General features: G+C 52.1%; 1 protein-coding gene and 1 long non-coding RNA gene across 12 annotated transcripts in view; one reads left to right on the forward strand and one right to left on the reverse strand.

The window, feature by feature from the left end:
* ABR (ABR activator of RhoGEF and GTPase) overlaps nt 1-16,679 on the forward strand; it is a 186,263-nt gene that overhangs the window by 140,149 nt on the left and 29,435 nt on the right. For all 5 annotated transcript variants that reach the window (XM_038548426.1, XM_038548422.1, XM_038548420.1 and 2 more), the window contains 6 exons: nt 2,710-2,832; nt 3,174-3,249; nt 3,706-3,810; nt 4,970-5,044; nt 7,948-8,045; nt 8,454-8,585. In XM_038548426.1, the coding sequence (XP_038404354.1) occupies nt 2,710-2,832; nt 3,174-3,249; nt 3,706-3,810; nt 4,970-5,044; nt 7,948-8,045; nt 8,454-8,585 (609 nt within the window). The remainder of the gene's footprint in view (nt 1-2,709; nt 2,833-3,173; nt 3,250-3,705; nt 3,811-4,969; nt 5,045-7,947; nt 8,046-8,453; nt 8,586-16,679) is intronic.
* On the reverse strand, nt 291-14,023 carry LOC111097452. 7 transcript variants are annotated; one of them, XR_005364741.1, is made up of 6 exons: nt 13,783-14,023; nt 11,534-11,736; nt 8,673-9,398; nt 1,584-3,383; nt 1,271-1,472; nt 291-743 (listed from the first exon to the last, which is right to left on the reverse strand). It is a non-coding gene; the product is annotated as an uncharacterized LOC111097452 (long non-coding RNA). The 7 variants fall into 7 exon arrangements; XR_005364745.1 differs by having other exon boundaries at nt 1,271-3,383; nt 11,679-11,736; XR_005364744.1 differs by having other exon boundaries at nt 1,271-3,383; nt 8,673-11,474; nt 11,679-11,736.

A 16,679-nucleotide genomic window follows, 5' to 3' on the forward strand; every position in this document is an offset into this window, starting at 1 on the left:
CCTAGGACTTAGCACGTAGTAGGTGCTTCATAAATAGTTGTTGAGGAATCCATGACCAGGTGGCTTTTTTTTTTTTTTTTAAGATTTTATTTATTTATTCATGAGAGACACAGAGAGAGAGAGGCAGAGACATAGGCAAAGAGAGAAGCAGGCTCCCTGCAGGGATCCCAATGTGGGACTCGATCCTGGGACTCCAGGATCATGCCCTGAGCCAAAGACAGATGCTCAACCTCTGAGCCACCCAGGCGTCCCCTGACCAGGTGGCTTCTAAGAATCCTTTCAGCAAAAAAAAAAAAAAAAAAAAAAAAAGATTCCTTTCAGCTTTGACATCCCTCTTTGAAGGAGAGGAAGACCACAGTGATGACCCCAGGGGGGTCTGGGGCAAAGGGATGACCTAGGACTGAGGGTCTCACTGGGGGCACATCTGCTCAGAGGGGCACAGGTGTCCTCCTCCTGACTGGCCAAGCCTCACCCTGCCTCAGTGGAGCCTGTTTCCCCAGCCAGCACTGCCTACCAGCCCCACCCAGGGCATCCTGCATGCCTGTTTCTCCCAGTCCTGGTCGCTGGTGGACTTTGTCTCCTCCCTCCTGCCCCAGGTGTGCAGACATGGCCTTCTGCTCAGTCGAATCAACACTTCCTGAACTCCACTGGTTGCTCGCTGCAGGGGTGTGCCAGACACCTCACGGAGCTCCTTGTCTTGCCCGTTACTGACCTCAGCATGTGACACGATGTGAGGAGAGTCCCTGGGGAGGCACATTGTTGTTCTCTGAGTCACAGGAGAAGCAGTGATTTATTCTTTTAATAATACTTTTTGAAAACTTATTTTTGTTCTCATCACCACATAACACTGGCTTGTTATAGCAAGAAATACAATACTGAAGCACACAGAGTGTAACAGATTATCACCCACCCCCCGTTGTTAACAGTTTGATATGTATTCTTCTCGACTCTTCTGTGCTTATGCTGGTGTGTATGGTTTTTGTTTTTTGTTTTTTGTTTTTAATGAGACTAGACTGTATGTGCCATTTTGCAACTTGAGCTTTTTGCTTTATTTTTGTGCATTATAGAGCTCTCTGGATCTGTCAGGTTCTAACAGCTGCATCCTATTCTGTTGCTTAACTGTGCAATGATGTATGAGATACTTAGATTGTTTCTGGTTCTTTTAATAGGCAAGACTACAGTAAACCTGACTGTATTCCTATTCCTCTCTGGTAGCTTCCTTACAAGGGGATGGCTGGGGCAGAGGGCTTGCTCTAATTGCCAGATTTACCTCTGGGAAGATTGCAGTCCATTGTGTACCCCACCAGCAGTGTGAGAGTCACTGTCCCCTCCTACGCTGTCATAACACTGGCTGTGAGCAGTTGTTACCATTGTTGCCAGTCTAGTGGGTAAAGCAAGTCCGTAGAGATGAATTCTAACTGAGGAACTTGAAGTTGATGCTGGAACAGAAACTTGAAGCCTCATAACAGTTACTAAAAGGGAAGGGAAAAAAAAATAAAAGGGAAGGGATCCTTCATAAAATGTAAAGTTGAAAAATTGGGCTGAGACATAAGGGCTTATTAAAGAACAAGAAATAGGGGCACCTGTTTGGCTCATTCGATTAAGTGTCTGCAGAAGTTGATGCTGGAACAGAAACTTGAAGCCTCATAACAGTTACTAAAAGGGAAGGGATCCTTCATAAAATGTAAAGTTGAAAAATTGGGCTGAGACATAAGGGCTTATTAAAGAACAAGAAATAGGGGCACCTGTTTGGCTCATTCGATTAAGTGTCTGCCTTTAGCTCAGGTCATGATCCCAGGGTTCTGGGATTGAGCCCCGCATCAGGCTCCCTGCTGGAGCCTGGTTCTCCCGCTCCGCCTGCTTGTGCTCGCTCGCTCGCTCTTTCTCTCTGTGTGTCAAAGAAATAAAAATCTTTAAAAAAAAAAAATGAACAAGGAATAATACTGTGCGGCTGAGGTGGAACATACAGGGTGGGGCATGGTAGGGTATTTGGCTGGGCACAGAGGCCCCATGTGCCAGGCCAGCAGTTAGGGTTTTGCTGAATGGCATCTGAGGTTTTTAAGCAGGGTATTTTGATGGTACCCAGTCACCAGTGATTTATTGAGGTGACTGAGTGATGACGTGGTTAGGCTAGTGGCACTACAAGAGGATTCTTATTTCTCACAGTTACCAAGAGGAAGGGGCGCATCATCCCACTCAGGGCCACAGGGGAAGCACCAGTTTTGGGCAGGATGCCAAAGACACAGGGGGAGAACCCAGCCCAGAGCCTGTATTGTGTCTGCCATAGGAAAGGAAAGCAGGCAGAGGCAACTGCTTAGGACTAGGGGTTTGAAAACTCAGTAGGGTCTGGGCTCTGGGGTGGTCCCTAGCTGTCTGCTACCTGGCCCTGGGTTATTTAGGACAGAGGAATATTGGGTCAGTGAATTGGGGGTAGGTAGAGGAAGTGTTTGGGGGTATGAACCCAGGCCTGGATGGTTTATCCATGGAGGTATGTACACAGAGAGGTCCTTTACTATCTTAGGGATCAGCTTGCCCTAGGAGGGGTAGTTTTCTCCCTGGCCAACTAGGCACCCCCAAGATAACAAAGCATCATAAAATATAAACAAAGGAAAAGACACGATTAGTGCCCAAGGAAGTGCTGTGCATAGAGCTGCCAAGTGAGGAGTGAAGTGTGTGAGGGAAACCATCTGTGCCCTCTGGCCCCCACAGAAAGCCAACAAAGGACAGAGCCGGGCCATTGAGCGCCTGAAAAAGAAGATGTTCGAGAATGAGTTCTTGTTGCTGCTCAACTCCCCCACGATCCCATTTCGGATCCACAATCGGAATGGAAAGGTGAGGGAGGGGTGGTGATGGGACCAAGGTGGCCCCCTTCCTCAGTCCAGGGCTGCCTGTTCTCTAGGGCTCCTATCTATGACCTGTGGGAATCAGGGACTCAGGCCCAATTCCCAAGGATGTTGCCACAGCTCCTGCCCCTGGACTCCCTCCCCCGGCTGGTGAGGAGCCAGTGCCCCCTGCTGGCCATCGCTGGCACTGCCACTCCTGTCGCTGGGCTTCCAGACTGGGGGCTCTCCTCCCAGCTGCCCCCTGGGCCAAGCCTCAAGTGCCTGGGTGAGAAGGAGCCGGGAATGTGCTTGGCCGTGTGGTCACCCCGCTGAATTCTCATCTGTCTTCAGAGCTACTTGTTCCTACTGTCCTCGGACTATGAGAGGTCGGAGTGGAGAGAAGCCATTCAGAAGCTACAGAAGAAGGGTAAAGTCCCACCCCACTTCACACTTATCTGTGACAAGAGCGGCCTCTTGCGTTTCCATAGTCTCCTCTGTGGCCCTCACAGTCACCCCACGAGGTGCCAGGGCAGGTGGCACTTAATTGATGTTACTGTTCACCTAAGGCCAAAGAATTGAGGTGATTTGCTTAAGGCACGAAATGAATTAGTGACAGGACTGGGCCTGGAGCCCAGGCTTGTCTCTTTTTCTTGTTCCCACTGTCACTCACACACAGTCTCGAGCCTTTTCAGTTAGACTCTCCCATTCTTTGCCCTCTAACAGAACCTATCACTGTCCCCATGTCCCTACAAGTCTTTCCCTCCCTTCCAGTGACCAACTCTGCCTCTAGACCTATGCTTCTTTCCTGCGGTAGCCCCCAGAGCAGAACAGCAGGTCCTAGTGGCCCTGTGATGACATCTTCCTTGCTTGGCTTCTCCTACAGATCTCCAGGCCTTTGTCCTGAGCTCCGTGGAGCTCCAGGTGCTCACGGGATCCTGTTTCAAACTTAGGACTGTACACAACATTCCTGTCACCAGCAATAAAGACGGTAAGATTTGGAACCTAAGGTTGCCTCATCAGCAGGTCTAAGCCCCTGGGGCATTCCTGGAGCCTCCTACAAGGACCTAGCCAGACACAGGGGTGTAACAACTCACTGGCCAGGTACACAGAGAGCTTGAATAGGGGTTGTTCTCTGCTGGGTTTCCAGATAGTCCCAACTCCTCCTTGGCCCTCTCTGGCTTGAGAGAAGAATCGGACACCTTCATGCACTGGAATCATGTTGCTAATATGTTTGTGAGGTAGTCAGACGATGTAAGCAAACGACTGAAGCATGGGATGTGGGGTGGTGGAGGGGAGAAAGGGTAGGTGGATTAGCATATGAGAAATAAGGCCAGAAGTTTCCAGGGACCAGGTCTTGGAATGCCAAGCCAGGGAGTATGTTCAAGCCGAGGAGACTATAGGATGTTATTGAGCAGGGGAGAGCTGTCATTAGGATGGGTCCAGAATAGGTGGAACCTGGTTGCTCATGGGTGCTGGGAAGGGGTTTTGAAGGCAGGCTCTCCTCCCTATGTGGGGATTATCTGCCCCTGTCCCAAGAGAAGCCAGACTTATATTGGTTAATTTTTACTTTGAAAGGCTGCACTGAGGAGGACAGCCAGGGGATAGGCAGGATTCCAGGGTGGGAGGAAAAGTAGCCCTGGTATGGGGTATGAAATTGTGTGAAACCCCTGGCCCAAGGCAGCCCCAGTGGCTCAGCGGTTTAGTGCTGCCTTCAGCCCAGGGCCTGATCCTGGAGACCCTGTATCGGCTTGTTGCAGCTTGACAAGTCCCACGTCAGGCTCCCTGCATGGAGCCTCCTTCTCCCTCTGCCTGTGTCTCTGCCTCTCTCTCCCTCCCCCCACCCTCTCTCTGTATCTCTCATTTTAATTAATAAATAAATTAAAATCTTTAAAAAAAAAATTCTAAGAAACGCCTGGCCCAGCAGGGAAGGTGTGGACTGGCCTTCCAGGCCAAGTGAGGGAAAAGGGATACCAGCTCACTTTCCAGGAAGCAGTGGACTCTGGAAACTCCAGCCACCAGGTGGTGCTGTGAGACCAAGACTCAGACTGTGTCTCCCACCCTTTTGGCCTTCCTATGAGCTGGGGTGAGAAGGGGCTGAAACCCGCCCTCTCACCAACCCTTACCCCAGGGGCTTTCTTCTCTTACAGACGATGAGTCTCCAGGACTCTATGGCTTCCTCCATGTCATCGTCCACTCTGCCAAGGGGTTTAAGCAGTCAGCCAGTAAGTACCCCCTGACCCCCAGCCCTAGGAAGAGTGGGGAGCCAGTGTTCATCCTTTCACAGGAAGTCTCCATGGACCCCTTGCATGGGGCCTCCCACCGCCTACCAACTCTCTGGTAGGCCCCAGGCTGGGGCCCTGACAGCCACCCTGACATGTGGGTAGGCATTCCCCCAACGGTCAGGAACCGGCTCCTCTTGGCAGGAGGATCATTTCTGCTTTGTGTCTCCAAGGTCTGCTCTTCCCTAAGCCCTCTCCAACTCTTGGGTGTCTGAAATCCTGCACTCGTCCCCGGCAGATGTGGGGAACATGCTCTGTGACCCCCTTAAGAGGTTAAGGCATGTCTCTTAACCTCTCGGGGCCTCAGCTTCTTTCTCCGTAAAAGGCAAACACACTTGTTAATACTGACCTAAGAACAGGCTTAGATATGACCGAATATGTGCATTGCCAGCACACTGCCACACACATCCCTTTTTCTTTCCCCTTCATCACCATCTCCCAAATCTTTGCAGTTCTTAGTGTTTAACAAGATATAGTCACACTTTTTTACCTAATGTTCCCGCATAAGAATTTATGAGTCAGTTAGACAGCTAATAGTTTCTTACCGTTTGCCAGATGAGAAAACTGTCACAAAGGGACTGAACATTGCAGAAGATCACAAACCCAGGGCTCCTAACTCCTGTCCTCTCCTCCTGCCCCTTCCCACCCCCTTCTCTCTGCCTCTGGGGGGTGAGGTCTGCCCTGGGCCTCTCTACCTACAGTCCACTGCACAGAAAGCAAGGTGTTGGCTCGCAAGCAGGCATTTGATAAACATTGATGGTGAAGTTCATGCGGTACCTTACTGGTGTGTGCCTGGGTACCTTGGAGGGCTGGAGAAAATGCAAACATGGCCAGCGTCTGGACGATGCCTTGGCATGTTCTGAAGCCTTTTCAAGTGCATTTTATGCTCTCATCCTCCTGACATCACTCCGAGGTCCCTGATATCATCCCCACTTACCAAAGCCCATACTTTTCACTTTAGAGCAGCATTCTGTCAGGATGGCCAGGACCACCGCACTCACCACTCAGCCTGTGCTGCTGGTACACATGTGGCAGCCTCCTGGACCCTCCCCAGACACACAAAACCCCCTTCTAGGAGGCACTGCCCAGGAGTATTCCTGGTTAGTGAGTTCTGTAGGGCTGTTCCGCACACCTGAGTCTGTGGCCCATTGTGCCCAGATGCCTCACCTGTTTGCCAGGATGAGCCTCAGGGAGCATGGCCATTGGGGTGCAGTGGCCCACTCTCCCAGAGCAGATGTTTTACCTCCCAAACTGAGACAGGGTGGTTAGACATGAGGTGAGCTGTTACAGAATCTCTCCTGACCTCCAGGGTGTCCTCACCTCCTTCGACTGGCCTCCTGAGCCACTTACATGTTCACTCTGACTCAGTAGGGTTAGGCCCCATGAATCTTCAACCATGGCTCTTTGTCCTGATATGTTCATTGCCACCTCCACAGTCGGGCCTGGGGTATAGGCACCATTGTTAGTTCTGTTTTATAGATGAAAGTGCTAAGGCAGAGAGGTTCAGTGATTTGTGCAGAGCTAGGATTTGAACCCAGTCAGTCAGACTCAAAGACCTCCCTTCTGTTCTGTGAATGTTCCCTTGACCCCTGACAGTGTTCACTCACATGAAAATCAGTAAATGGGGATGGCACTCATTCCCTCCATCTCTCAGCCACCCAGACCTGCTCTGGGGTGCTGAAGGCCTCTGGTGTTGTTCACCTGTTAATCCGTGCCCACATTTCCCGGTGTGCTCTGATGCCCAGCTATATCTGGTCTGCGTCATACCCAGGCAGAGACAACTCGGGGGCGGCTCCATCCATTCTCACTTCTGAGGAAAGCCCTTTAATGGGGGCCCAGGAGGAGCATGTATGTCCATCCTCTGACCTCTGCCTCTTGATCCACACTGCAGAGGGTTGGCTTGAATAAACGCACCTCCAGTGCACCCTTCTATGGGGATACATCTGTGGCAGCTCCCATGGAGAGGGACAGGTGTCAGGGTCTTAGCCCCAGAGGGAGTGTTTGGCTTTGCAGAGGGCCTAGGGTGGCCACCCAAACCTAGTGTTTGGCTGTGGCTGTGTCACCTGGGTCTGAGAGTAGAGGGGAGATTTTCAGCCTTAAAGGCCATGGTTCAAGGTAGAGCCACTAGGGCAGGCTTCCCTTCCTCCTCCCCAGCCCTCCACCACTTTGTTACCTGAAGCACATGGGCGGTGGTGCCTACTGTGTGCTGGCTCTGTGTGAGCCAGGGGCACACCGGGGGCTGGGAAGACAAGGCTTCTGCCTGTGTGGTGTTGTGGTGTAGTAAGGGGAGACAGACAGGCGGAAAAGATAACTTGAGTTAAAGTCAAGTACAATGAAGAAAACAACAAACCAAGCTTTTGGAATGTGGGGGGTATTTTTGGTTGTCACAGTGAGTGGGGTTTCCTCCAGATTTTCAGCACCCAGAGGCCAAATGCCCTCCAGAGACTTCCACCTCAAATGCCAGATGTCCTGTTGAGGAACCTGGGATAGGTGGGAGAAGGAAAGGGGGAGAAAGGACTTTTTTAGCCAGCATGGCCAGTGAAAACCTTGGCCTAAAGCTTCAGCCAAGTGGGGATGAGGGATGAAGGGACTGAAGGTGTCAGGGCCCTCAGGTGAGAGCAGCTGGGTAGGTCAGAGGGAGGACGCCAGTGTAGCTGGAGGGTGGAATGAGGCGGAGAAGGGCGGAGCCAGCTAAGAAGAGGGCGGAGAAGTGGGAAGGAGCCAGAACGTGGAGGGCTGTCCTACAGGGATGTTGCGGGGGACAGAAGCCTTTATTCCCCTTTCCATCCTGAGGTCCTGATCCAGGGGCCTCACTCCATGTGTGTCTCTGCCTGTCCCCGCTGCAGACCTGTACTGTACCCTGGAAGTGGATTCCTTTGGCTATTTTGTCAGCAAAGCCAAAACCAGGGTGTTCCGGGACACGACAGAGCCCAAGTGGGATGAGGTGAGTGGAGGTGGCTGGCATCCTCCTAGGGACCCCTGAGCTTGTCACCAAGTATACCTGCCCCACTCCTGGTGCTCGCTTCCTGTTGACTGGGGTGGCCAAGCCTGCTGGCTGGGTGAATTCTGTCTCCCCAACCCCCTGCCCTCCACTCCCCGCTCATTTAAGTGTCTGGTATTGTGTTTACGTCTAGACTTGGGGTTTTCAGCTCAGGCCCAGATTCCACTTCATCAGCAATTTGGAGGCCTCTGGAGCTCCAGAGAGGGAGGAGGTTCCTCCATGCCTTATGATGTGCTCCTCATGGGCCTTCCTCACCCCCTTCTAACCCATGCAAAGTTGGGGCCCACACTTGCCAGGAAGCTATGTGTCTTGGCTTTGGAGGTTCAGCATTGTTGTACTGTCTTTCCCCAGGAGTTTGAGATTGAGCTGGAGGGCTCCCAGTCCCTGAGGATCCTGTGCTATGAGAAGTGTTATGACAAGACCAAGGTCAACAAGGACAACAATGAGATCGTGGACAAGATCATGGGCAAAGGACAGATCCAGGTGAGGGTCCAGATGCAGCTAGGGCATCAAGGCAGGCTTCTGGGATCTGCCAGGAGGTGGTGCCTTCTGGGAAAGAGTCCTTCTCACCTGCCTTCTTGGTTAAGGTGCTTGGTCTTTTGTGACTTGAGTTCAAAACTGGTTTGAGAAAATTTCCCAAGGCGGTGGTTCTCCCCTGCTGAGATGGTGTCTTATTCTAGCTCCAGAAACCCATGTGTGCCTGCTTCCTCAGGCTTCCAAGGCTGGTTCAGGTGCATCATGCTCACTCCTGCACAATGGACTCAGGGGATAGCAGCCATCTTTGCTTTCACTTCCCAATTCTATAGTCTATTGATGGCTCTTCCTGGGAACACTGTGTTAAGAAGAATTCTGAAGCTGTGTCCGTGAATGCTGTGTTCGATTAGCAATGTCTGGCATAGGAGGCGTGGGGCCCTGAGCATTTGCCACTGAAGTAGAAGGGCTTAGAATCCTGCTGGCTTGCTGAGGGCTGGTCTCTGACTTGCTGCTAGGGTGGCTGAGCCTTATCCACGCCAGTTGATTGACTTAAGATGGGTTCTCTGGGTATTGGTAGAACCAGGTCCTGAGTCAGGTTAAGAGTATTTGTGCCTCAGCTGTATTTCTTGGGGCCCTCATTTGCAGCCTATGTCTCTGGAACATTCTGCCAGTTTTGAAGATGGCTACTATTCATTTACCTATCAGGAGGATGTAGGTTTGGGAGGATGACATTCAGCATGGAGCCATCCATACTCCATCTGGCACCTTGTGTGGTCTCAGGTTTAGGACATAGGTGGCCTCATTGGGGTGGATTCTGTGACCCTGAAATCAAGGAAAACAGTAACCGGCCCTGGGACTGAGCCCATGGGTGTTTGGTGCTCTGAGCTTCTTAACAATCGCCCAGATGTGATCTGGAGGGGTCAAGGGAGCTGAGCAATGCTTTTTGAAGGAAGTGTTTGTTGTCTGAGGCCCTGTGGAGATTGCAGAGTCTGGTGTCTGGCCTTTGGCTGGGTCTTCTTGGTGGTAGCACCCTTAGGGACCCAGGTGGGCCTCCTCCCCTCCCTACCTGTTTCACCTGAATGTTTGACTAGGGGAATGGCACCATTCAGTGGGGGCCCAGCCATCTGCCTCCTGTCTCCTCCCACCCCCCTCACCCCCAGAGTGTTCCTGTGCATGGCCCTTCCTGATGCTGTGGGACCAGCCCTTGAGCACTGTCGCCAGGGAGACAGTGTTGCCAGGCAACCATAAGCCAGTTCTCCGTCACTTAGATCAGAGAGAGGTTTGTAAATCAGTCTTGGGAACCTGCTTTCTGCAGGGATAATGGGTGGGAGCTCTGTCTCCACAGCCCTGGGCTGGCCAGAGGGACAGGCGGGGAAAAGGTTCTGTCTGCCTAGCTCCAGGAGATATCCAGCCAAGAAACATGAGCGGCTGCCGTGCTTCCTGAGCCATTGGTGGCCACGAAATGGAAGAATTAAAGAGGCTGGGGCAGCCATTTCAGTGAGCACCATGGGCCCCGACCCCCTCCCCTGCCAGAATCCAGATGCCAGGGCCCCATGGCACTGTCTCCACCTGGACTTCCAAGTCCTTTTCCTTCCCTCCTCCTTGTTCCTGTCAGCCACATAAGCCTCAGGAAAAACGCACCATAAATCATTACATCTTGGCGACAGGAGCAGATGGAGGCTTTGGGGGAAGGGGAGGTCGCCAGGTTATGTTTGGCAGAGCAGCAAGCCAGTCTGGTAAGGAAAATGTTTCTGTGTTTAAGCTTCGAGGAATGTTAAATGCCTGGGAATTGATATTAAGAGAAACACAAACCTTCCTGCTGCCAGCTGACCTGGGCCTGTGAGTAGCCAGCCTGGAGCCCGAGTTCAGTGGAGGACTCGAAGTGTCTAGGCCTCACCTCCTCAGGATGCAGCCCCCACGCGGCCCTGGGCCCTCAGCTATGGAGCCATCTCGCCCACCTTCCCGCGGGTCAGGGAGGGGGATAGGCTGTCCCACAAGGGGTACACCATGCCCCGTGAAGTCCGCTTGCCCTGCGACACCCCTCAGAGCCCCCTAAGGATGACCATGCTGGGTGGAAAGCCTGCACTAAGCCATTCCCATGTGGCCAGGCCCCACTGAACTGCAGAACAGTCTGTTCCCACAGCTTGCTCCCACCTCCCTTTCAGCCACGTGTCCAAGGAAGAGACTTGGCACCAGCCTCTGGCACTGGGTTCTGCTCCCCTTCAGCAGGCACCGAGGGTAAAGCTAAAGGTGGCTTTACATTAGAGGCTGTCTTCACTGATGTTCAGGTGGCCTGAAGGAGAGGCTGGGGGAACAGGGCCACCCCTTCTTCCGCCTTCTTTCTAAGGCGCTTCTCCCTCAGCCTGTCCAGAGAAGAGCAAGGGACCCCATTTCCTGAACTCTGCGTGTTTGCCCCAGAATGAATCTCTTTCTGGCTTTGCCTGATGCATCAATGGGGACCAGGAATCCTGAGTGGCAAACTAGGGGGATGGGGGACAGCATTTAGTGACAGGCAAATGGCAGCCCTAAGCAGCGACATGTGTGTGTGGCACTTGTGCCCCAGGAGGCACATTCCCAAACATCTCTGATCCTCGCAGCAGCTCCGTAAGGGAAGTGACAAGCATGTCCTCCTCACAAGGACACGGAGGCCCACTGCCTCTGCTGGCCATGTGCAGGGCAGCTATGCGCTCTCCTCTGTGTTGTGTCCTTATGCCCTGGGCCTCCATCAGGGAGTCTCTCAGCCCCAGCACAAGGCACTGGCATGGCTAGCGGCCTGGAGGAGGAGTCAGGCTGCTGTCCCACCCTCGTATCCCCGTTCACTGTATAAGTGAGCTTAAGCCTTCTTCTTTAATCTGGGGTCCTCTTATCTTGGCGGGGGATCCTCACTGCCTGGTGCACCTGGAGGGAAGCAGAACGAGCACACATGCATGGGAATGAGCCACGGGAGAGAGACTCACCATCCCCCTGCATTGCACCTAGCACAGGCTAGCCATTCCAAGGGCCATAGGGGCCTGGCTTCAAGATGAGACAAATGTGTCAAGACATGCCAAGCCAGTAGAGAGCACAAGATGCCAGTCTTGATGACAGTGCCTGAGAACTTACTGGGAGCCCAGCATGGGCTGCTGCTTACAGCCATCATCTCAGGGGTCTTCATATACCTCTGGTGGAGGGAAAAAAACATGATTAGATTAAAAAAAAAAGCTGAGGCACCAAAATGGTGACTAACCTGTCCAAGGCCAAGTACCCCGAGGGGAGGGAACCAGGACTGGAAGCAGACCCAGGCCCTGCCCTCCCATCTGCCATTGTTCCTACAGAATAAGATGGAAAAGTGTGCAGCAGGAATTCAAAGAAGGCAAGATCATCGTGGGCTGGAGTTTCAGAAGCTCCAGGGAGAAAATGGAAGGAGAGGGATCAGAGAGCATTGTGTTTTTTTCATTCCAAATGCAATGTTTATATTAGAAGGCAAATGGCAATTATAGTACAGAGACTTGAAACATAATCACAAACCATCCCTACTCCCACTCCTCCAAAGCAGCCGTTTGATTTTGTGCCTTTTCCCTTCCTCGGGCATAGAAATTTTATATAGTTTTAGTCACTGTGTGTATTTTGTATTCTTTCTATTTTCACGTAATATTACCATAAGCCTCTCTTTTTTTCTAGGGCTATGTGTTGTTTTTTTTTAATGACCTTTTTTGTTATATTGTCAAAAGTACTTCTTATACCTCATAAAAATCATTGTACATAATGGCCAGCACATTAATTGCCATTTTAAGGCTGTGTGTTATTCTAGCAAGGTGGGCAGGCTCTGGATCAGCAGAAAGGAGCAGGGTGGGCATTCTGGAGAAAGGGCCTTCATGGCCACGCAGGGAGATGGGAATGTGCAGAGGGTGTCCCAGGAAATTAAGGAGCCTGCCTGCCCTGAGCAGGAGCCATTGTGAGTCACACAAGAGGGAGGTTGAAGGAATGAATGAAAGAAGAGGATCAGTAGGGTTTTAGGCCAAAAGGCTCCTAGAGTGCATTTAGTTGAATTCTGTTTTGGGGTGAAAAGGAACTGAGACCAGAAAAGATGAGTGACATACCACAGTGGTTGAACCAAGGGTTCTAAATTCAGGAGCTCAGCCCCACATCTGTCATGCTTGTTTTGGGCTGCTGGGGAAAGGAATGAAAGGAAAGAAAATGCCCCTAGATGGGATGGGAGTAGACTTGAATATCAGCCCGTGACCCTCAACAGTCTGCCTTTTGTCATTACAAATCTCGTGGGGCTCCCTCCCATGCAGCTGGGTGCGTTTCTCCTCTTCTAGGCTCAGGAGTCCTCCCTTGGTCATCCCCCTTCCTCCCCCAAGCAGCTAGTATCTGCAGATTCTCCATCCAGGCCACCCCCACTGCCCGCCTCCTCCTCCTTGCCTCTGCCTGGCCCAGGAACCTCCCAGCTAGGAGGCCCCTCTTTGTCTGCCTTGGCTCCCTGGCCCCAGAGGACTCCCATATATTTATCCCAGTCTATTTCCAACCCTGCTGCTCCAGACTCCAGATGCACCATCCCCAACTGGGACCTGGCTGCTGCCTGATTAGCATATTCCCAGGGCCTAGCCCTGGTTGACTGGCTGGGCTAGAGGGGGTGAGTTCTCCCGGAGGACCTCACAGCTCGGTTCCTGCCACTGACTATGGACTGAAGAGGAGTCTGAGACCCAGAAGATACCTAAGCCAGAGGAGCCCTCCCATGCCCCTGCTCTCTGCCATTCCCTAGTTTGGCCACAAGCCTGGCGACAGCCCCCACCCTTGGGTCTGCACAACCATTCCCCCACCCCCACCCCCGCCAAAGCACACATCCCAGAGTAGGAGGCAGCTTCACTCAAGACCTTGATGTGGGAAAGGGCAGGGTCCCAGTCCAGGAAGGAAGCTCCAACCCTCCCGGTGCCCTTCACCCACACTTGAAAAGTTCAGGCTTGATGGGATGCCTTGCCTCCATCCTCTTCCCTTTTGAAGCTTAGAGCCCATGTCTGAAGGGGAAACAGGTAGTTTCTATAATGACCTTAACCTGGCCTCATAAAAGCTTGTTGAGAGTACAGAGCTATTATAAATGATGCTCAGGAGGAGGTCATGAAGGCCAGTCCCCTGCCTTCAGGACTAGGGTACAGAGCTCAGACTGGCAAATCTGATGATATCTAGACTATTACTCTTTTTGTTCATTGTGGTAAAATATACATACCATAAAATACATCATTTTAATAATTTTTAGGTGTACCATCAGAGGCGTTAAGTACATTCACATTGTTGTGCCACCATCACCACCATGCATCTCCAGAGCTTTCTTTCCTTCTTTTTTTTTTTTCTAGAACTTTCTTGTCCCAACTGACCATACCCATTAAACGGTAACTCTCCAGGAGCATCTGGCTGGCACTCCCCAGGCAGCCACCATTCAACTTTCTATGATTTTGACTATTCCAGGGAACTCATGGAAGTAGAATTCTACAATACCTGTCCTTTTGTGACTTCACTTAGTGTAATGTCTTCGAGGTTCATCTGTGCTGTAGCACGTGTCAGAATCCCTTCCTTAAGGCTGAGAGACATTGTGTGCGTAGACCACCTTTCGTTGATCCAGTCATGCACAAGTGGACATTTTGGTTGTTTTCACCTTAGACTTTCTTCCTTTTTTTTTTTTAATTTTATTTATTTATTCATAGACACAGAGAGAGAGAGGCAGAGACACAGGCAGAGGGAGAGGGAGAAGCAGGCTCCATGCAGGGAGCCCGATGTGGGACTCCATCCCAGGTCTCCAGGATCACACCCCAGGCTGCAGGCGGCGCCAAACCGCTGCGCCACTGGGGCTGCCCGACTTTCTTCCTTTTAAGTGAGAAAAGGAGCCTGGTCTTTGAGGATGGAGATTTCGTTGCCTCCTGGCTTTCTCACCCCAGAGTTAGGCATCCTTGTCTCCTTGACCTCATTTCCTCAGATCTCGTCTGCCCTCCCCTTGGTCCTGGTTTATATGTATCGAGTGTGAAGGGAGTTACCCTGATTCTGAGGCTCAGAAGATCACCATTTGGGTCATTTGATCCCTGGGGGCCTCAGTTTCTTCATCTCTTAAATGGGGATAATTATTCCCACTCTTCCTTCATCACCAGCTTGTGTTGTGAGGTTGAAAAGACAAAATATACCTAAAAGAGTCAGAGCTATGACATGTATATTTGTGCCATCACCAGCTTATCCATGCATTTCTACGTGCTGAGCGCCCTCTAAGTGTCAGGCACTATGCTGCAGATATGAAGAATGACCTCACCATATAGTAAAGAAGACAGAATTTCAATTGATCAGTGTTGATGGGCCTTTGAAGTCAAAACAGATTTGGGGGTCAGTCCCCCTTTCCTTCTTCATTAGTTGGGAGAATAGAGTAAGTTACTTTACTTTCGGAGCCTGTTTCCTCACCCATAAAATGTGTCCTAATGAGACTTGAATGTGAAAGTCCATTGAAGCCCTTGTCAGGGGCTGGCACAGAGTCATACTCATCTAATGATGACAGTCCTTTGCCCAAACTGGCATGTCCAGGTACACTGTCCTCTACCTTCCTGCAAGGACTCCAGGTCCTGGAGCAGTGCCCCCCAACCCAGGCCATCACTTGCCAGTGGCCCCCTGTGTACAGGCCATAGGCTGGCTGAGGCCACATCTGTTTTCTTACATTGATGAAGTCAGATCCAGCTTCGATGAACTGACCTCAGAGTAGACTGAAGGTCAAGGTTAGGGTGCTCACCACCTGCCAGCCCTGCCTTCACCTTGGGTCAAACAGCTCTGGGCTCTTCCCCCTTGATACTGCTCTCAGCTTGGCATGGTGTAGTCAGGCCTGGAGTGCAGAGTGAGCGAGGAGCTGGGAACAAGGGGCCATTGTCAGCCTAGAGTTGTTTCTGGTTTCAATTACTCTGCAGAGCAGGAGGAAATTCAGAGTAAGCATGGGTCAGGAGCCTGCTAGGGCGGGAGTCAGGGGCTCCCCCACCCCAAATCCCTCTCTCCAGCCACCGAAGGGTCTGTTTTCCCTGTTTGACCCTGCTTGAAGGGTCAGCATGCCAGTTTTATTGTTCTGGGAGCCTGGGCTTTGGGGCATTGGTCTGGTTGACCCAAAAACGCTTTTAGTTCTTGCCACTCTAGTTCTTCATGGGCTGGTACCAGGAGGTGCCGGCTCCCTCCCTGGGTGGGATGACAGAAGGGCATTCACGTGGGTCCTTAACACCTCCCAATGTCCTTTAAGCCACACTGACCACAGCTGGGCACCTGAATCCTGGGAATGGCCTGGTTTTGACTGGGGGTGGGGTGGGGGGTGGAGGCAGCTGTGAAAAAGCCTTGGGGCTGGCTTCTCTCTTTCATTCCACCACCCCAGCCCCCAACCCCTGGCCTGGCACCTCACAACCCTAGACAGCTCTCTACCCCAGGAGGCTGCAGTGGCAGTGCTGGGTGTGGCTTTGCAGACTTCTCCCCCCTCACCAAGGCCACCCTTCCCTTGCACCCATCCCAGGCCTGATGTGCACAACCAGGGGAAGTGTCTGCTTCTAGAGTCTGTGCTTCATATCTCTGCTGCCTGCTGTTCTTAGAGCCAGCCCACGTGGGATTCTTTCCTTTGCCGCTGTCATCACCACTGTGCCAGCCCAGAGGCACATGGGGACAGGGGTGGTTGAGTGCCAGGACTGTTCCTCTCCCTGCTTCCTCTCAGGGCCCTTGGGACTCGAGCCATTGCCCTCCCCACTCCCCACCTCCACCCCCCACCCCCTCTAGAGTAGCTGTTCCTTCTCCATGCCCCACCTGCTCTCACTCCTCAAGACAGGTCCAGATGCCTCAGTTACACTTGGAGAGCAGGCTAGGTATGATGGGGGGAAGCCAGAGTCAGATCCCTTGAGAGGGCCACCCTGCTGCCCAAAGACTTCCGCGCACTTGTACAACCTCTCCACACCCTTGCTCGGCCACCTCTGTCTCCCAGGTGTTCCTGATTTGGTGAGGCAGACTCTGCCCAGTGGATTCTGGAGAGAAGAAGCATTCAATAGGAAGCAGCTGGAGGCTCAAGTCTCCCTCTTGCTCTCCCGCCCCATTTGGGAATGCCACCTTGATGGGCAGGCTGGCTGCCCA

The sequence above is a fragment of the Canis lupus genome, chromosome 9 (genome assembly GCF_011100685.1).
Source record: "Canis lupus familiaris isolate Mischka breed German Shepherd chromosome 9, alternate assembly UU_Cfam_GSD_1.0, whole genome shotgun sequence".
NCBI classification, from domain to species: domain Eukaryota; kingdom Metazoa; phylum Chordata; class Mammalia; order Carnivora; family Canidae; genus Canis; species Canis lupus.